The sequence below is a fragment of the Periplaneta americana genome, chromosome 14, assembly GCF_040183065.1.
Source record: "Periplaneta americana isolate PAMFEO1 chromosome 14, P.americana_PAMFEO1_priV1, whole genome shotgun sequence".
Lineage (NCBI taxonomy): Eukaryota > Metazoa > Arthropoda > Insecta > Blattodea > Blattidae > Periplaneta > Periplaneta americana.
The window spans coordinates 142,241,355-142,264,180 of NC_091130.1; the positions used below are offsets into that span (position 1 = coordinate 142,241,355).

General features: G+C 34.3%; 1 protein-coding gene across 2 annotated transcripts in view; it reads left to right on the plus strand.

Annotated features, from left to right (window-relative positions):
• Positions 1-2,794, plus strand: part of LOC138713774 (gustatory receptor for sugar taste 64f-like) — a 28,470-nt gene extending 25,676 nt beyond the window's left edge. For both annotated transcript variants that reach the window (XM_069846184.1, XM_069846185.1), the window contains exon 10: positions 1,632-2,794. In XM_069846184.1, the coding sequence (XP_069702285.1) occupies positions 1,632-2,162 (531 nt within the window). In that variant the 3' untranslated portion in view covers positions 2,163-2,794. The remainder of the gene's footprint in view (positions 1-1,631) is intronic.
• Positions 2,795-22,826: the final 20,032 nt, after the last annotated feature.

Below are 22,826 nucleotides of genomic sequence, written 5' to 3' on the forward strand. Positions count from 1 at the left end.
TGTCAATAAATATTCGTTCTTTTCAAAAACTTATACAGGGAGATCCAACGAAAAGTGATGTCTGAATATTTTTGTAGCCCTTTGAGTTGAACAGTAAGATAATCCGGATTCTTGGGATGATAAGCGTCGTAAAGATATTTTTACTCAATTCCAAGAGCACTCGAATGTCATTTACCTTTCGTCTTCAACCAATGCATGCCATTGAAACTTCATTTTCTGTATTCGCATTAGATTTTTGCCGTGTTAGTGAATAAGTTGGTGAAAGAATTCTCCAATACATTAAGAGATGAAATTATGTGGTAAAATCTCCTTTATTGACGTTAAAATAAAATAACGTATCTAAAATAATGTACTAAATAAAATATTAACAAAGAGATGAAAAATCAGTTAATCTCAGGTTTGAACCTGGGTTCAATTACAACACGGCTATTGACTTTGACATTACCTACAGACACCTATTTCTAGTATATTGGTTGAATTACTCATATGTGCTATGATTGGTTTCATGTTTAGTGCCTATTATATTTAATTTTGAATTCTTAAAAAGTAAACAAAAATATGTCTTATGCCATATCGTCCCTCATTTGCATAATTTTAAATTAATATTTTTATGCTCGACCATGCCGAAATGTAGTAATTATACACCTGGTAGTAGCCTTTAATGCACCTCATTAAAGTACACCTATTCATTATAATTCAGTTGTTCAGCCAATGAGAAATCACCATTGTACCATTATAAAACCGCAAGTATCGATTATTCTCGGATATGCAATCGAAAGAGAATTAGAGAAAAGTCACGGAGGCTGGAAATCCAATACTGTCGCAGAAGGTTATGTTCTGTTACTATAATAATTAGCGTTAATTGTAAATAATATTCAAATAAATTCAATTTATCATCTCGTTTTTCAATTCTAAATCAATTTCCAGGTTATATCAAGACTAATGTCCATGTTATTCTCTAGATTATATCAAGGTCAATGACATTCGTGCCTCGGAAAAAATCAATACTTTCGCGTCTACGCACATCTCACAATTCAGGTCAGTTTCGCCCCTCACTTACATAACCATAGCATGAATACTTATGAATAATTTCAAGTTAGAAATATGGTCGAGCATAAAAAGTGGTATGAAACTTGCCTATAAAGGTAATTAAGACGCTCGTATGAAACTTATGAAACTCGCTTGCGCTCGTTTCATAAACAAACATACTCGCGTCTTAATTACTACCATTATAGGTTCGTTGCATAATGTACTACTATCGTCTTGATGTAAATCATTAAACAAGGCATGGAATAGTCCTCGATTCTGTCTTTGCAAAACTAATGGATGGACTCAAACTCTTCTTGTATTTTCACGTCTATTCTTTCTCCTTATTAGCAAATTTGCCGAAAGTTTATCTGCTTCTACGTTCATGTTCACTGGAAGACTGAAAAATTCTGTATAAAAAATTTAGCAGCGCCACTAACGCGCCAATAAAAGGAGCCTCGTCTAAATGTACCCTTAAAATCTATATTTGATACAACAAAAATGAAGACAATTTCGTAATCACCGTGAAAAAATTATCTAGAAAAATCTAGTTTCATCTTTGGCGATTAAAACTTTGTTCATATTGTTTTTTTTTCTTTCCACAGGTGGCGGGGTGCGTCTTCACATATGTTGTTGTGTTGCTCCAGTTTTTCGTTGCCCTCAACCCTACGATGACAGAGGTAGCAGAAGTTGCAAAACAACTACAGAACGCACCAACTAGTGTTCCAATGACAACTGTTAATTATGAAAACTTGACGCAAGCATTTACAAGTGTTCCAGTTACAACTGTTCCTTATGGAAACTTGACACAAACATTCAGAAGTGCTCCAAGGGCAACTGTTCCTTACGGAAAATTTACACAAATATTCAGAAGTGTTCCAGTGACTACAGTTCCTTATGAAAACTTGACACAAACGTTCAGAAGTGTTCCAAGGTCAACTGTTCCTTATGGAAAATTTACACAAATATTCAGAAGTGTTCCAAGGGCAACTGTTCCTTACGAAAAATTGACACAAGTATTTAAAAGTGTTCCAATGCCAACTGTTCCTTATGAAAAATTGACACAAGCATCTATTGTTAGACCTCCCCTAGATGGAACAAGGCGAAGAATATTTCCCCCCACCGACGCTACATAGAGCAACTTGTAATTCAGTCATAGGTAACTATATAGGAGCTTATTTCATATCTTGAGGTACAAGTTTAAAATGAAATACATGTGTTCAAGACAAATAAAGTACAAATAGCTTAGCACAAGTCTCAGGGATGTTGTATCAAGATTATCTGAAATAACAACTAGAAAAAATGGAATAGAATTCTCTGAATGAGGATTAAAGAATTCTGAGTAGATTTCAAGCAGGTCAACACTCAAGACAGTTTGTTATGGTAACAAAGATAGTTACAGTACTCGCTATGGATAGAGTTCAAAGAAAATGACGATGATGATGATTAATACTGCAGCGATGAAAAGAAGAAGAAGAACAAAATGGTTACAACCCAAAAATAATAGACAACATCATAAGGAAGACAAAACAAAAACTCAACAAACACAAAGCACACAACACAAACACAAGAACACAAGAAATACATCACACTAACGTACGAAAACAAAAACACACACAAGATCGCATCCTCATTCAGAAAACAGAAATACAACATAGCATACAGAACAGAAAACACACTACAAAGACATCTCAACACACAAACAACACAAACAAATAAATACAAACTCACATGCAATAGTTGCGACAGTTTCTATGTTGGACAGACAGGCAGATCATTCCAAACTCGATACAAAGAACACACTAAAGCAATAACAAGAGGTCACAATACATCTACATATGCCGAACACATAACTAATGCTAACCACACATACAATAACATAAATACAGACATGGAAATCCTATAAATACAACCCAAAAACCATAAACTCAACACACTAGAACAATATGAAATATACAGACACACTAAAACACACCCTAATCAAATTCTCAACACACAGATCAATTTTAGAACACACACACTATTTGACACAACTCTTCATCACACGAACGCACCCACACAACAGGCAGCGAAGTTGAGATAGCGCCGAGATCTAGTAGGCTCTGAGGATGGTGTCAAGTAACACCGAAACAGCTGTAAGCCATACATGCTTACATAATTAACACGAGTAAGATCGCCATTTAATCAATTATTTAAAATGAAACAGGTGGGGAGCACAAGGAAAAGATTGTATGAGTTAAGTGAACCTTCATAATATGGTGGAAGAATTCATATATAAGTAGCATGATAATAATTTACGTCTTTTAGGTGAAAAGCAGCAAATTTGGATTTTTTTTTTTTTCAAAATCAGTTTGACAAACTTTTTAACAGTAAGTGTAAACATAAATGCTGATTCTGTTTTAAGACATGATTTATTCTGTACGAAAGTTTTCTGGAAGTCAAGACACTACAAATAAAAACGATTTAAGATGAAGGTACTTCCTTTACACGCCATGAAGGCGCATGGGGGGGGGCATGAAGGTAGAGCTCCAAACATTCACTGACCTCGGCACTAGAACGAGGTGGTGTGGACGGCACCACCTCCGACCACCTTAAAAATATTCGATTTATTATAATGCTAACAAGGTAACGTGATTTCATACATGTACATAAAAATATTTAGTATGAAGATAGGTTAAGCATTACTAATGTCATTATTTTAAAATACAAATGTGTTAGATATTTTAAGTACCGGTATGTAATAAATATTTCATCATTTCTTTCAAGCTGTAAGAACATAAACAGTTTTGTTAATGAAAATGAGATATTGGTTATGATTTAAATTACTTAATTATTTGTATACTCTATGCTACGTTTGAAAAATAAAATCTAATGTCTACAACAACAATGGAATGCTTCCCGATATTTAACTCTGTGAAATCACCGAAATGAACTCCATGATAGCTAACGAAGGTAAATTATGTAAACCACCGCTTGCTTGAACTCATCCGATGACTCCTTATACTGCCTCCTCATAAGAACATCCATCCATCCATCCATCCATCCACCCACCCACCCAGCCAGCCATCCATCCATCCATCCATCCATCCATCCATCCATCCATCCATCCATCCATCCATCCATCCATCCATCCATCCATCCATCCATCCATCCATCCATCCATCCATCCATCCATCCATCCATCCATCTATCTATCTATCTATCTATCTATCTATCTATCTATCTATCTATCTATCTATCTATCTATCTATCTATTTATTTATTTATATAGCTAGGTAGCTATTAGGCAAAGTAAGTACAAATTAAAATTATAAAACAAAAATGTTTCTAGCCACTACCGTAAGAACCAGGCCAATAATATAACATGAAATTTACAAAGACAGTTTACTAAATACAGTAATTAACTTAATTCACACCGATGAATAACACACAAGAGCAAAAAAAACAAGAAAGAGAAAAAGAGAGAAAAACACATTTAATATAAATTGACAATTAGAAGAATAAAAACATGAATATAGTCGACAGAAATAAAAAGGTAAAAAATATGCACATTTGTTAATATTATATACCATGAATAATTTTGTAAGTTTCTTTTTTAAAAGGTTCAATTTTAAAATATTTTAAATTTGGAAAATGGTTTGTAATTTTATTATAAAGTCTTGGACCGAAACTAGCACCATGTTTAAGAGCTGCACTTGTATGACATTTAGGTTCAATTAATGGGAAAGTAGACTTTTGTCTTCGAGTACGATATTCATGTCGATTAGATTTATGTTTTATTTGATTTCTGTGATGGTAAATTAGTAAACTATAAACAATGTTTTCGCTGAAATGGTAGGTGGAAGCATCAAATATAATATGTTCATCCGTATGTCTGCTCCGAACTATGATAAAAAAAGTTGTTCCATTTATTTTGTGTTAGTGAGACATATTAATGTGTGTTAGGAATAATAACCATCAGAAACTTGCGTCAGAAACTGTTATGGATAAATTCATGAAACCTCTATTTAATAATCTATGGGAGTTCTACACAGAAAATTTTTTCTTGCTTTTTTGTTCTTTCAAGTGCCAAGAATATAAAGGATTAACGAAGAGAAAGAAGAAGCTATTAGAGTAGCGAAAGAAAGTAATATTTTAATTACATTCTACAAACATACAGCATAGGACCTATATCCACAAGCGACTCCACTGTCCGTTAGGAGCTGCCATCTAGCGACAATTTTTTTCTATTCATGATACATGTTTGAACAAAGATTAAGAGGTTAGGTACAGCTTACAGTAGTAAAATTTTTGGAAATATTTAACATTTTTTCCTCTATTATTCTATCTTGTACAATAATGAAAATTGGTATGTAAAACTTTGTCCTTCTGCTATAGGAAAAAAATATATTTACGACTTCAAAAAAAATTATTTATATATTTTTTTATAAAAAATCATAATGGTGGTAGTTCACTGTGCAGTGATGAAGCGTTTTCCTCATAACTAGGGAACGGAATTTGGAGTAGTAAAAGCTAGTATTGGCATCTACACAGTCATTTGTTTACAACCTTTTATACCAAGTCCTCCCCTCCATGACATACTCGCAGCTCTCTGCACGTCAACAACAGGTGAACGGGACAGTTGTCGCATAAGAACGTCAGCATGCAGATTTGCAGGTCAGAGTAGTGAAGTGCAGGTACAATGCCGAAAGTGAAACCAACTAACAATACAGAATTGAAAGACTATATTTGTAAAAGCTCCAGATCGAGTATCAAAATTCAGGAAACAATTCCCTAAATTGTCACTTCCCCCATGTCCAATTCTTAAGAGATGGGGGTCATGGTTATAATCTTGCAATTATTACGCACATCACCTCAAATCTGTGAAGAAAGTGGTCCAGTCTTTCGACCACGATGACGCGGCTGCGATCCAAATACGCCAGAAACTGCTAAATGATAGAACAATCGAAAAAGAAGTCATGGATATTAAGTCAAATTTTTTATATTCACCGGATGCCATTATTCGATTAGTAAAGTCAGGGGTAGAACTAGTTGAGCAAATAAATATTATGAGGACTATTGTAGATAAATTGAGTGCAGTAGAAGGTGAAGTAGGAAAAGGTGTTGGTGAAAAAATGAACAGAGTTTTGGTTAAAAATGATAGGTACAGTCTTCTTAGTCGGATTTCAGATGTACTAAGAAAGACGTGTCCCAATGACGTCATTCAACATGTGAATTTAATTGACGTATCTTGTTTCAAATACTCTCCAATTTTCTCTGCAGATGTAGAGCGGACTTTTTCCGTGTTAAAAAATTTCCTTCCTTGCAACAGAACAAAGTTGTATTTTGAAAATTTGAAAATGATATTTACAATTTATTATAACAAGGCACAGCAGGAATAATTGTTTCATCAACAAAACATAGCATTAACTGAAAATGCCATTTCGTTTGGTTCTACATTTTGTTCAACATTTAATGATACTGTATTAGGCTATATTATAAACATTGTAGTATATGCATATATTGTAAATACTATAATATACGTTGCATACATATTATCATATTTCATGATATTGTAAATAAGGTTTGAATTTAACAAACTCCTGACAGAAAAACATACATATTCAGAGGCGAGTTCCATACAGAAGACAACTGTCTATCAGCCATCAATATTTCCACTGACACGCGAGGACGAAGAAATTGATATTTAGTTATGTATATTTGTAATGTTGTTTATTGGTGTCTTGTGTGTTGCCAAGAAAAACACATGTAGTTCAAAATGAAATGCAGATTATGTATTTAGGCCACTATAAGTCACTAAACTATAACATTTGTTTATTCTGAAATACATTTACAGCACGTTGCGTATAAGTTTGTATGAAGTGGACTGTACTCGTCCATGCTCTGTGACGCAGCTCGCTTGACAGTCACTGAGTTACGAATATCTATACTACGTTTCACCATTCTTTATAATACTCCAAATCCCTTTCCCTGCTCATAACTCATAAACTTGTTAACTTTTTCATGTTCTCTCTCTTTTATTTTATTCCTGAAACTCATGTTTACAATATCATGCTCTTTCAACTACATTCCTTAATAAATAATATATTTTTTTTATTTTGTATTAGAAGAAAATATTGATATTTGACCATTTTTTAAATAATGAATTTATTTTTTCTCAGACAATCTATCAAAGGTAGAAAAATGATCTTGCATATTGTAGATATGACATGCATAAATACACACAAAAAATGTCATCACAGAATGTTGGATAGACTTTTAGTTATGTGGGAAACGCTTCATCACTGCACAGTGAACTGAATTTTGAAAGAAAAAAATGTGAATAACTTTTATAAATCGTAAAAATATTTTTGTCATATAGCAGAAGGACAATATTTTACACATACTAATTTTCATTATTGTACAGGGACATAATTTTATTTTTACTTCAATTTTTATTGTGCCTGAGTTTTTTAATGTACTTCACTCCCACCCCTTCTACTAATGAAGTTTCAACTGTTTTCCAGACAGAATCAAGGCCGCTTATAGTAAACAGCATTGAGTTACTGAGTATAGTACGTTCCAGAAATATGTTCGCGATTTCCAGTGACGAAAGAACTTTTAATATTGAATCATATTTTCGCACAGGTACTGTCCGTTTGCCTACGTCGCATCCCGATTTCCCCCACCTGCTTCTGCACGGCCCTCTGTAAAAGCAGGGCTGTCTTAGCTCTTTTCTGAAAACATTAATTTCTGTTAGGAATTGGACGTTTACGTAATATTATACAACTGTTTAAAATAACTTAAATAAAAGGGCCTCGTTAAGTAATTAACTGTCAAGTGATTCCCCTCCTTTCTACGATCCTGCGGCATAACCACTTGGACGGAGAGTAGATAGCATGTCCGAGTAATTTTATCTATGCGGGTCGTGCAGAAGTGAAGATTGAATTTACATTACATAAGGCACTATTTTATAGAGTAGGTACAGAATTATTTCAACATTAGTTACTAGTACGAAGGACGAAACTGGTAATTGGAATTAGATGCAATAGTCTATAGTGCGATAATATGCACAAAAGAACTGAAGCCTGTAGGCTATCGAAATGAATGGCTACCATCTTCAAAAATGTGTTTAAATATTCATATTATGATCATTTTTCAATTGAACTTCATTATTCTCTATATTGTACGCTAATGTGCTGTAGAGAGTATAATATACACTACATAATGAACACGTTCGCATGGATAGCTCAGTTCGTGAGTAAAAACACTCATTCTTAATACAGTACTGCATTTTGATTAAATAAAAATCCTAATGAAAATTATCGAACTCAAAATCGCGATATTTCCTAGTTTACGTAAATGGATGAAGTACTTTTCTTCCCTCCTATACCTAGTAAAGTGATGTGTTTGTGTTTTACGCCAGTATCATCGAACTCCAGTTGTGGAAGGGAGTAGCGAACGGGTTTTCCGGTTCTCTAAAGGTATAGCCAGGTTAATATTAAAAATGTTAGTGGAAATGAAATGATGTCCCTGTACAAGATACAGTAATGGAGGAAAAAATGTTGAATATTTCGAAAATTTTACTGCTGTAAGCTGGGAACACTGTTAAATTATGCGTAATTGTTACATGATCCTGGTCACGAATAGCTTTCCGTCCTTTCTCAATTTCCTTCTTCTTTTCCTCTTGCTAAAAAAATTTAGTCATTTTTCTTTTCCTTATATTTCTCCTTTTCGTCCTCATGCTCAAATTCCTCCCAGCCCGATATTGGTTCTTATTCATTTCGTGGTGCAAACTTTCCCCGTTTTTGCGGCTTCTACCGGATTTATTCCTTAACCAGTTCCTGCATCTACATCAAGAAAATGGCTCAATGTGGATGTGGTATTTCAAAACTATCACCATTGCCACTACTACCACTATCGACGGTGTCTTTGTTAGCAGGTTGGGTCTAGAGGTCAACGAAATGATTTTTCATAGTTAGTTTGCCTCAGAGCGTTTAATAAAATAGTACAATACGTACCATAATCTTCATTTTTCGCCGTTTAAAGTTTTGATACAGTGAAACCTGTTCAAATCGGAACCTGAATAATCCGGAATTCTGTCTATTTCGGAACAATTTATTGGTCCCGGCGAAATTTGTATGTATTATGTGTCATTTTTCCTGAATAAAACGGAAACTGTCCAACGCGGAAACGGAAACTGTCTGCTACTGTTCAAAACGGAAATAATATTTTGGACACACACTATATTTTGTGACTATATTTTGAAACAGCGTGCAATTTCAAGGAATATACGAAATATGTGGGTCACTAAGATAAAAACAAGTTTTCTTTGCAAAATTCTAAAGGGTACGAGGGTGTGTTGGCCTGTCGGTCATAAATTTTATTACCCTGTTGACTAGGCAGACGAGTCCCTTCAAAGATTTTCAGTGCTTCACACACTATACTGTCGTACTTCCCGTTGTCGCCATCCTGACTGCAGCGAGACTGAAACACTTGGCCACGTACTGGGGTTCTGTAAGAAGGGAGAGCTACTGCGTAACAACAGACACCATCGTGCCCGTACAGCAATAAGAAATAGAGGATGGGAAGTACATGAGGAGATTCGTTGTGTGTCTGAAGATGATTCTCATAGAAGAGTCGATATAATTGCCATCAATAGAAGAACCCAGAAAGCAATAGTCTTAAACCCTACGATTTGCTTTGAGCGAGACACGAATCAGGCATTGCAGATAAATGATGACAAGCGAGCTAAATATGTACCTTGTCTTCCATACCTCAGTGAAAAATATGGCATTCCGCTGTACAACTGGGATGTTACAGGCCTACTATTTGGAGCGAAGGGTTGTTTACCAAAATGTACATGTAATATGCTTAAATCTTTTAAAATTCCCTTTTATGAGGTTCAGAAGATTGTAATGGAAATTCTGAAGGCCTCTCTTCAAATTCTGCACTATCATCTATATGTTAACACGTAAATTTTTGTTTTAATGTACAAATCTAATCATTATTTTACTCGTTTCATTTCCCTTTATCTTTTTATGTTTATTAGTTCCGGATCCCAGTGGTCAACCTCACTTGAGGACGGATGATTTGAAATAAATCTTAGTAGTTGTATTATTATTATTATTATTATTATTATTATTATTATTATTATTATTATTATTATTATTATTATTATTGCTATATATATATATATATATATATATATATATATATATATATATATAGCGTATTCTATTTTTAAGGCAATATAATAATGTTATGCAGGGTCAATGTTATGTTAAGCTATGCCATGTGATTCTTATTCCAAATAGGTTTAACTTAAACCTTATTCACAAAATACATTAAAGGAGATATGTCACAGTCATATGAACATTTTATACGTTTATTGAAGATGTTATTCAGATATGTTTCGGAGAATGCTTCTCCATCTTCAGTGATAAGTTAAGTTGATCAACCTTTCTTCACTAGCTATATTTAATGATAAAATACACATATTTGGTCAATAATACAGTGTTCATGAAGTCGATGAAATACATTAAAGGAGATATGTCACAGTTATATGAACACTTTATACGTTTATTGAAGATTTTATTCAGATATGTTTCGGAGAATCCTTCTCCATCTTCAGCGATAAGTTAAGTTGACCAACTTTTCTTCACTAGCCATATTTAATGATAAAATACACATATTTGGTCAATAATACAGTGTTCATGAAGCCGATAAAATAGATTAAAGGAGATATGTCACAGTTATATGAACACTTTATAAGTTTATTGAAGATTTTATTCAGATATGTTTCGGAGAATCCTTCTCCATCTTCAGTGATAAGTTAAGTTGACCAACTTTTCTTCACTAGCCATATTTAATGATAAAATACACATATTTGGTCAATAATACAGTGTTCATGAAGCCGATAAAATAGATTAAAGGAGATATGTCACAGTTATATGAACACTTTATACATTCATTGAAGATTTTATTCAGATATGTTTCGGAGAATCCTTCTCCATCTTCAGTGATAAGTTAAGTTGAGCAACTTTTCTCCACTAGCCATATTTAATGATAAAATACACATATTTGGTCAATAATACAGTGTTCATGAAGCCGATAAAATAGATTAAAGGAGATATGTCACAGTTATATGAACACTTTATACATTCATTGAAGATTTTATTCAGATATGTTTCGGAGAATCCTTCTCCATCTTCAGTGATAAGTTAAGTTGACCAATTTTTCTTCACTAGCCATATTTAATGATAAAATACACATATTTGGTCAATAATACAGTGTTCATGAAGTCGATAATAAATATTAAAGGAGATATATCACATTTTTATGAACACTTTATAAGTTTATTGAAGATGTTATTCAGACATGTTTCGAAGAATGTTTCTCCATCTTCAGTGATAAGTTAAGTTGACCAATTTTTCTTCACTAGTCATATTTAATGTATGTGGTCAATAATGCAGTGTTCGTGAAGTCGATGAAATACATTAAAGGAGATATGCCACAGTTATGTGAATACTTTAAAAGTTTATTGAAGATGTTATTCAGATATGTTTCGGAGAACTTATCACTGAAGATGTAGAAGCATTCTCCGAAACATGTTTGAATAACATCTTCAATAATCTTATAAAGTGTTCATATAACTGTGACATATCTCCTTTAATCTATTTTATCGACTTCATGAACACTGTATTATTGACCAAATATGTGTATTTTATCATTAAACCTTACTCATTTGACTTATTTTTTAGGTTTACGCTTAACTACACATGATGGCAGTGCCCTCATACATGATCAACACGAAGTGAATACCCTAGCTAGAGTCGGAAATGTCACCAAAAAAACGCGTGTGGGCGAATATAAAATACATTCACCTAATGTTTTGACATCCCGCTACATTATCCTCCTTTAGCAGAATACTCTACCAGGATTTCCTGTTCCGAAAGAATACTACGCGTTTGTTGACATGTTCGAAACGCTATTGTATGTTCCATGTTGTATAAGGAAAATGATAAACTATTATTTTACAATTCTGAAGGAGATGTGGAATTTAGGTTCAATCTCGCACTTAGAATTGGCATCAAGACCATTTATATTCATTTTTCCTAGAACAGACACCACAAGTGATGTATTCATCACTTTTAATAGATCTGTTTACATAAGTATGAAAAGTCCCGGAATTATCAAAGGAAAATGCTCGAGATAAGTTTCAACCCAGTTTCCGGCATCATCGTCGTCATCGTTGTTGTTGTTTGTTGTTGTCTTAATCGACAGCATTGTCTGTAGTAAATTCACGAGTGTTGTTTCATCCTATTGATAATATCACGAGCCCGAAGAAGACGTTGAACTATTGACCACAAAGGAAAAGAGATAGATAGACAGACATTCAGATAGACAGAGCAAGGGAAAGACCAAAGACAGGAGAAAATAGCTATCTTCTACTGATTCACAAGGAAGAGATACATTACATGCAGCGCTTCTAGCGGCTGAACCTGTAGAAAAAGAGGGAATAGCCTATATATTACACAGTACACTTATTTACTGGCTTTTAAGGAACCCGGAGGTTCATTGCCGCCCTCACATAAGTCCGCCATTGGTCCCTATCCTGAGCAAGATCAATCCAGTCTCTATCATCATATCCCACCTCCCTCAAATCCATTTTAATATTATCTTCCCATCTATGTCTCGGCCTCCCCAAAGGTCTTTTTTCCTCCGGCCTCCCAACTAACACTATATGCATTTCTGGATTCGCCCATACGTGCTACATGCCCTGACCATCTCAAACGTCTGGATTTAATGTTCCTAATTTTGTCAGGTGAAGAAAACAATGCGTGCAGTTCTGTGTTGTATAACTTTCTCCATTCTCCTGTAACTTCCTCCCTCTTCGCCCCAAATATTTTCCTAAGCACCTTATTCTCAAACACCCTTAACCTATGTTCGTCTCTCAAAGTGAAAACCGGTATAAGCTCCTGAATTTTTAGTAGGTTATTGTACGACGCTTTATCAACATCTTAGGTTATTTAGCGTCTGAATGAGGTGAAGGTGATAATGCCGGTGAAATGAGTCCGGGGTCCAGAACCGAAAGTTACCCAGCATTTGCTCATATTGGGTTGAGGGAGAACCCCGGAAAAAACTCAACCAGGTAACTTGCCCCAACCGGGAATCGAACCCGGGCCACCTGGTTTCGCGGCCAGACGCGCTAACCGTTACTTCACAGGTGTGGACTAATCTCCTGAATTTACAGATCACTGAAAAAGACAAGGTAAACGAGAATGCAATAATAACGGGAGTAACAACTTAGTATTTGAGTATACATACAATAAATGTTGAGAAAAAAATTTGCAATACATGTACACGACCTTAGCTGTTTTACTCTCCGGACCAGGTCTAGCCACCAGGTGCGCTGTAGTCGCTGTCCTGCGATATATCGAAGAGATTGCTGTCTTCTCCTTAAACGTCTTTGGGAAGACCAACGAAGAGATGGTTAGATCAGTTTCTATGAGGGACCGGAATGGGTCGTAAGGCCTAAACCATGTCGCTGATGATGTCATACGTTACGGCCACACTTCGTCCCCCCACCCCAGAGCCCGTGGTTCTAGGCCATGCCTAAGGGTACGTGCAAGATGGAGCCTGGTTGGTAGTTGGTAGCCTGACTGGAAGGAATGCCCGAACGTTAAGCAATGGAGACGTGCAAGACAAGGCATGTTCGGTCGACTGCTACCTAGCCTGTTAGTCCGCTGGTAGCTAGTAGAATGGATCCCCTCATTTTTCCAGCTACCAGTAACATAAATCCCTTTATTGCGCATGCGTCCTGCGAGTCCGTAGAACTTCCCCACGTGCTAAACGCCTACTGCTATCCATTTCGATGTGTAGAATGGATTGTGAAAGATTAATTTCAAATAATAATAATAATAATAATAATAATAATAATAATAATAATAATAATAATAATAATCATGTTTATTTCCAGAAAAATACAATACAAAAAAATTGTAAATTTGCAACATTCTAGCACTCCCTTAAAAGAGAGTGTTCTCGTGCTCAGGGGAGGATTCTATACATAATAAATGTGTACACATAAATTGCAACATAATAACATCTAAAAATGAATCATTACTCATAACAAATTGCTTACATACATTTTTAAATTTCAAACTGTTGGAGGTAAATAGATGTGTGTATTTCTTTATTAATTTGTTATAAATTCTAGGGTCAACATTAGTACTGTGGTTGAAAGTAATGCTCGTTGAACACTTGGGTTCAAACAACGTATTGTGTCTGTCTCTTTGGTTTTGTGTTTATGAGTATATGAGCAGAAATATATGATTTTATATATAAAATTTAATAATACATTGATATAAATGTGAGGTATTTTCAAAACTTTAAATTCTAAAAACCATTTTTGGTAGGATAATCAATGTTTACAAATTTTGGAATTAGACTCAACCCGACCACCAAAGCCCATATCTTATTGTGAAATTGTGAGATGAAGGAGGAGTTGAAATGGATACTAATAAAGGTAAAGGTAGCTCCTTCACGTGCCATAAAGGCACTTGGGGAGGGGGAGGTTTGGAGATAGAGCCCCATGCTTTCTTGATCTCGGCACTAAATGATGTGAAATGGATACAAATAATAAGTAACTTTGTAAAATAATAATTGATATTTTACAGAAAGTGACGATTTTAGAAACACTAGGCTATAATTACCGGTACTGACCTTTTGGCAATTAATACATATTATTTTATCAATGTTCTATATGTATCAGTGTATATGGGATTTAATGAAAGGATTTTATTATGACGCTTTCCAGAAAAGTGGTACTATTTACATGGTTATTTCCATACTGAAAATACTCAAATATCTAAGGCACGTTTAGGAGAGCCTGAAGACCAATACAATCCATCCTGGCACTTTTACAAATTGTTATTGTTTTAAAGACAATTTTGAAAAAACAGAGTAGGTTCAGCTACACTGACTGGCAGACGCAAACAAGCTTCGTTCTGATCAGCCCGACTTTCTACCGAGCCACCACCTAGGTTAAGGTATATGTACACCTTTAAATACAAACCATTTTGTTTTGTATAATTCTGCTCTGTAAAATTTTTATACAATTGAGAATAGTACCAGAAAGAGAATGAAATGAACAGATCCCTTGAAATTATGTCTAAATTGTTTATAAAAATTATTTTGTTTATAATTTTGACATGCAACTTGAAACATGATAGCTCATGCAGTTTTTAAGATAGAGCCACAGTTTTTTCACTGTTTTATAGCTAAAACTGTTCTTTAGTGCCTGACATAGAGTATTTTTTATTTTTATTTACAATAATTAAATATTACCATATATGTAACTTACAATAATATTTTATGTTGCATCTGTCATGTAAAAAATCCAAAGATAATTATTAGTTATATTAATGTTATTTTACTCATTGTCAGGCACTGGGGGACATTTCAAGCTTCAAAATGACATCAATATCTTCTTGGTATCACCATATTTCGCTGAGATATCATGTTTAAAAGAATTAAATATTCTAAAATTACTATTTACAGGAAATGAGTCACAAACTTTCAGAGCCTAGAAGACTCCACATCATATGTCACCCCTTAAGCAGCTTCATGTCGGTCCAGTTTCAGCTTCTTTCTGCCTCTCAAATACCTCCGCCTTGTTTTAACTTCAGGTGTTGAATTTTTTTTGGCATTTTTGTCCCTATTTCCATTGATGCAACAAATCCTGCGATGGTGTTTGTCCCAGGGTTTATGCCCATCCTCCTCAGAATTGTAATTTATACTTTTGGACTCTTATTAAAATGTCGTACAACATGATTGACACACAAATTTACAGTTTTATGACTAACAGTAAAGATTATAATTTACTTCATTATGTAAAAATGTTTTTTCAATCTAATGATCATACCCAGATATCTATGCATCTATTTCGGGACTAGAAAGAAGTTTATTTTACAAGCAATACTGGACGAGGAGATTGACTGCTACGAAGATCACTCCAAAAGTAATGCACTCCAAAAGTAAGTGACCGTAGCTGATGACGCAGCATTTTGGAAAATGGGATTTATCTGAAAAACCATAATGCATAAATCGAAAAAATGTTATATCAAATTAAAGGGGAGAAAATTCTCTATTAAAATAGTTATATTTTGAAAATTCTAATTTTTCATCATTTTTTGCGTTTTGTGGGGGTGTATATATACCTTAAGAGCTACAAGCTCGATAACCAGCCAGGCTCCGTCTTGTACGTACCCTTTCCTGGTCATAAAACGTATTTTCTTATGAAGTGATATTACGAGTTGCGGTTAGCAGCATATACCGCAAAGATTATGACTTACTATCTAATTTGTTATTCCATTGTTTCATCAATTACTCATACTAAGCATTGACGTCTCAAACACTCTGTGACATTAATAGCGGTCACAACTTATTGGTTTTCCCGTCAGATGACAGTGTCTTTTCATAACCTCTGCATATTCTCAGATCCTCATATACTTCCTAAAAAGTTGAGTAAAGCGGATTATAAAAAAAATTCTAATTTCGCAATAAAATACTTTGTAGATGCAGTAAAGCCTATGGAATTGACCACATCTGTACTATGATCACTTGTCTTAATTGATCACATTTTTATGGAACCGAGAAATTTCCATTTTTAAGAGGTTAGGTACAGCTTACAGGAGTAAAATTTTTGGAAATATTCAACATTTTTTTTTCCTTTATTACTGCATTTTGTACAATAATGAAAATTGGTTTGTGTAAAACACTGTCCTTCTGCTAGGCTTATATCAAAAAAATATTTTTACGACTTAAAATAAAATTGTAATTGGAACATCAATGGAAAGAAAGAATATAGCAGCAACAATAAATAAAGGAGTAAGACAAGGGTGTCCACTTTCACCGTCACTCTTTAATATTTATATTGACAAAATCGTAATGGCTTGGCAGATGGATTTAAATGAACATTTTTAAATTTTAAAAAAATATATTCGTAGATACATTGCTCTTTGCGGACGACCAAGTTTTAATATCCAGTTCTGAAAATGGGGCACAGAGGGCTCTATTCCAATTAAATAATATAAGTAAAAGTTTCAGCTTAAACATTTCAATTAATAAAACAAAAGTTTTAGCATTTAGAGGAGCAGATACATTAAGAGCCAAAATTGTCTTGGAAGGAAAAATTATTGAACAGATAAATTGTTTCAATTATCCTGGGTGCAACATTTCTTATATGAAGAATGAAGATATTCAAAACAAGATTAATAAATTCAGCTATGTATGCGGTGTCATTAATAGATCCCTAAAAAGTACTAGGAAAGAAACAAAAATTTAATTTTATAAGGTAATGGCAGTGCCAATGTTGCTTTATGGGTCTGAATTTTGGATCCTGACTAAAAAAGAAGAAAGAAGAATAGAAGCAGCAGAGATGAAATTTCTAAGATCTGTAGCAGGTTACACCTTATTGGATAGGGAAAGCAGTGAAGATATAAGGAGGGAACTAAGCATTTTTAAATTAATAGACAGAATAAAACAATATAGAAACGATTGGAAACAACATATACAAAGAATGGAAGTAGACCGCATACCAAAACTGATGATGAACTATAACCCAATAGGTAGAAGAAATGTTGGTAGACCGAAAACAAGATGGGCTCAACAGTGTTAAAAAAATGAGACCGGAACGAGCCTTATAAGGCTTAATCCATGATGCTGATGATGATGAAAAAAATTGAGGCGCTGACATGGGAAAGGTAGTAACTGCCAAAAACAAACTTTTTCAGGGAAGCAAAAAACAAACTTATGAACACTTTCTCACTTACATTATTACAGAAACTGCTTTAAAAGAAAGGCATACACTCATGTTTGTGTTACATATGAAATTTTAAAAGTCTGGCACATATTTATCTGAGAAATCCTATTTTATGAAAATACAACATTGAAATCACTCCTTAGCCAAACTGAGAATTAACGTTATTTATACATTATGCACAAATTTTTCGGTAAAATGCATGATACTTTTCATCGAGGAAGTCTAACATAGATAACAAGTCTCTCTTTTTGGCATCAGGGACGACTGGTCTTCTTTCAAGGCGTTGCAAGCACTGCAAGATAGTGATTGACGTTAATGACTGTCCTTTCTTAAACATCCTGTGCTCTGTCCACATTTCAAGGTCATTAAATGACTGTCTTGTTTTTATTAGAGGAAAATCAGCTCTTGAGAGTCTAATCCAGTTGAGGGTGCTGATTTTGATAGGAGTTGTATTCGAAAACTTGTCACATTTTGCAGAAAAGTCGAAGAAATCCTCATCCTTCATCATTATTACATTATTAGGCCTTACCTCTTCTGGAACCATGGTCTTGCATCTTTTTTTTTTCTTTTCTCTATGATGCCAAATTCCCTATCACATGGCATGTAGGAATGTTCTGAAACCAGGAATTTCAAGTCCACTGAATCAAAATGTTTCTTGGCAATAATGTAAATCAGGACCATTAGAATCATCCGATTCTTATTCTGCCCTGCACAGTTATCAGCCCATATTTGTCTAGACACACTCTGATGTTGTAAAAGGAGTTACTACCTTCTCCGCGCCAACAGCTGTGCACATACAACTTACAACATCTAGTGACTACGTTTCCAACTTCGTTTCATTACATACGGACATACTACCTTCTCTGTGCCATTGGCATGGCCATTTACTACCTTCTCAATGGAAAACCAAAAAATTCGAATTTTTGGCAGTTACGACCATTCCCATGTCAATGCCTCAATTATTTGTATATTTTTTTTCAAAATTCAAAATGGTGGCAATTTAATGTGCAGTGAAGAAGCGTTTCCTTCATAACTCATAAACTTGTTAACTTTTTCATGTTCTTATCTTTTACTTTATTGTTGAAACTCATGTATACAGTACCATGCTCTTTCAACTGCATTCCTTAATAAATAATATTTCTTTTATTTTGTGTTGGAAGAAAATATTTGACCATTTTTAATGAATTTATTTTTTATCAGTCTATCAAAGTTAGAAAAGTGATCTTGCATCATATTGTAGATATTGTTGGAAGAAAATATTTGACCATTTTTAATGAATTTATTTTTTATCAATCTATCAAAGTTAGAAAAGTGATCTTGCATCATATTGTAGATATATAATCTACCCTATATAATCCATAAATACACACAAAAAATTTAATCACAGATTATTGGATAGTTTTTGAGTTACGTGGAAAATGCTTCATCACTGCACAATGAAATGAATTTAAAAAAAAAATGTAAATAATTTTTTTAAATCGTAAAAGTATTTTTTCATGTAGCAGAAGAACAGTGTTTTACACATACTAATTTTCATTATTGTACAAGATACAATAATGGAGGAAAAAATGTTGAGTATTTACAAAATTTTACTGCTATAAGCTGTACCTAATCCCGTAAGTATATAATTTACTCTGAAAAATTTACTACCTATTTAAATTGAATTTGACAACAGTTTGGTAATATTTTATGCAATTTTAACTTGTGGGCAAACTCGGCTATTTTCGTGATATTTTTATTTAATTTATCACCAAATTATACCAGCGACAAATGTAATTCTGATGATATAGTATAAATTACAGAAAATGTAATGACATAGATTTTGTTCATTGCGCTCTCTCAGTGACGTGACCGGATATCTTGGAAACTACCTGAAGAATTGTGAGATCTATAACTTTGAATTTGTGGGTGACTACATCATCCGATTTCCTTTGTTAAAAGAAGAGTTTTTTTTCTGTGTTTTGTGGTCCAAATTGTTTTCAATGGTAAGTACTGACATTGTATATCTCTTCGTGAAAAATATAAACTTATCAATGCATTGATTAAGTAACACAGCCTTATCTTGAGGGGTTATTTTCTTAGAGTTTTTCTCATTCCACGAGGCCATATTTTTTCTTTAAATTGTTTCTATGGTGTAGAAACATTATCTGGTGGAAGAAATACCAAACACATGAAACGTAAAATATTTGTGTGTGTTCATAGCATCCCTTATATATTGTGCATTTAGTGCATGTTGCAGATAGATGATAATCACAGGGTCAAATTGGAAAGAAATACAATACAACGTCGTTCCTGCAATAACTCCTATGTGTAAAATATAAAATGTTTCAGTAGGATGAAAAAACTATAAAAATTGGAGATTTATCCTTCGAAGAGGTGGAAAAATTCAAATATCTTGGAGCAACAGTAACAAATATAAATGACACTCAGGAGGAAATTAAACGCAGAATAAATATGGGAAATGCCTGTTATTATTCGGTTGAGAAGCTTTTGTCATCTAGTCTGCTGTCAAAAAGTCTGAAAGTTAGAATTTATAAAACAGTTATATTACCGGTTGTTCTGTATGGTTGTGAAACTTGGACTCTCACTTTGAGAGAGGAACAGAGATTAAGGGTGCTTGAGAATAAGGTTCTTAGGAAAATATTTGGGGCTAAGAGGGATGAAGTTACAGGAGAATGGAGAAAGTTACACAACGCAGAGCTGCACGCATTGTATACTTCACCTGACATAATTAGGAACATAAAATCCAGACGTTTGAGATGGGCAGGACATGTAGCACGTATGGGCGAATCCAGAAATGCATATAGAGTGTTAGTTGGGAGGCCGGAGGGAAAAAGACCTTTGGGGAGGCCGAGACGTAGATGGGAAGATAATATTAAAATGGATTTGAGGGAGGTAGGATATGATGGTAGAGACTGGATTAATCTTGCTCAGGATAGGGACCAATGGCGGGCTTATGTGAGGGCGGCAATGAACCTACGGGTTCCTTAAAAGCCAGTAAGTAAGTAAGTAAGGATGAAAAAACACATTTATTCATTCTATGGCAATGGCACATAGGAGACTGTGAATTTTTACATTTTCGAAAGAAAGAAATATAATTACATATAGGAGATTTTAAGTTATTTAATAGAGCAAAAATCTGAAAATCGATAAATATGTCACATAGGAGTTAGTGCAGGAACGACATCGATAAGTGATATGAAAGAGGCAATTGATTGTGTCTAAAACAAAGGAATACTGCCGGAAAGAAACCTCTTCTCTTCCTTGGAAAGTTCGACGAGGACCAGAAGGGACCAAAGCATTAGTCAAGAAGAATATTTATAGTCTCTTAAGTGAATTAAAAGCGGTAGACAACGAAACAGTGTCGTCTTCAGGAACCAAACAAAGAAGATGTGTGTTTAAAGGAAAACTGAATGATAAGACTAATGATTCATCACGATGCTGGTCGAAATTTAATGAGAAAATGTCTTCCCTCTTGAGGACGGAATTGAAGGGTTCAGAGCCATAGTGGGCCAAGCGCCATTTATTAAAAACGGAGAAAGCAAGAGTTAAAGTTAAGTGAATGCCATAGTTTAATGAAGATTGACGTATCATTTAGTTTTAATGTGTATACTTTATATTACTTGCTATATTTGTCCATTGAATTATGGTAATAACTTCATTTCAACCCTTGTTTTCTACGGTTTTAGTAAATGGCGCTTGGCCCAGTATGGTTCTGAACCCTTCAATTGTTGAATTCGATTCTGCAGTTATTAAACAATTGGCAAAAAGTACAGGAACACGTTGGTGATTATACTGAAGGGATGTAACTGTATTTTTCATGTATGAGTAATTTGAATAATATGTTCGTACTGTCTACGTTGCCACTATTTTATTTAGAACCTTCGTAGATGCCTAATATGGAGAAACGGGAGAACCCCGAGAAAAACCCCAACTGCGAATTTGTCCGCCAAAAGTGTCACTATGAATTTTTCAACCAAAAATTCCAGGCCTGACTCGAACCCGGGCCGCCTACGTGACAGACCTTGAAGCTTTAGCCACTCAGTCACCGCAAAGTTCTATGGTGCAGGACGTCAGTCAGTTATTCACTAAAAATTAAGAATAACTAGGCTGAAAAATTAATCTGAAGTAACTAAATAGAACTAACGTAGAAATTTTCATTCTCTTGTTCTCCTTTTCCAAGTCCTTCACACCTCTACACCTACCTACCTTGCCTCCCGTTTCAGTTACCTGTCATCATATCATAATCTCCTCACACGCACGCAAAATAGCCGCATACTAGCCATACCAACACATAAGACATCATCGTATTCATCATCATACACAATCTCGCTCTCGCGCTTGTGGAATACCCTACCCAGTGACATCAGAGACTGTCGGAATTTAGTAGCGTTCAAAAGCAAACTTATTAAGCATTTTCTTACTGCGTAGAGTAGGTTTAATTTGTACTTAATCAATAAAAGAAATGCTTCTCTCTTCTTAACTTCTACAATAAACTGTCTAGCTTTTATTAATCAGTTAATCTTTTAGTACTTTGATTTTTATTGTATTTGTAAATTTAACATTAATTGTAATTATAATTGTAATTGTTTTCTTAATATTATAGTTGTAATCCCCTGGTAGAGGGGAACAGAAGGCCTGATGGCCTTATCTCTACCAGATTAAATAAATAAATAAAACAAAATAAGTCAATTCCTAAAGTATTCAAGCGCTCTTGAAACAGTTTTTCCACTTGTTCGTGTAAATGATAGGTTTATAAACGAAAAATTTGTGCAGTGGACCATAATTACTCAACTTAAGTTCACTGATTTAGTTTACAACCATGAAATTCTTAGAAATGTCTCTGTTGTATTACGTTAAAAGACACTATGGTAAAGAATTTGCGTCATATGATGGTTTCAACAGTGCACGTACCTGAATTAGTCATATCCTGAAGTGGGATTGTTTATCGTTTAAAAAAGGAAAGCAACGGAAGAGATTAATATCAGTTGTG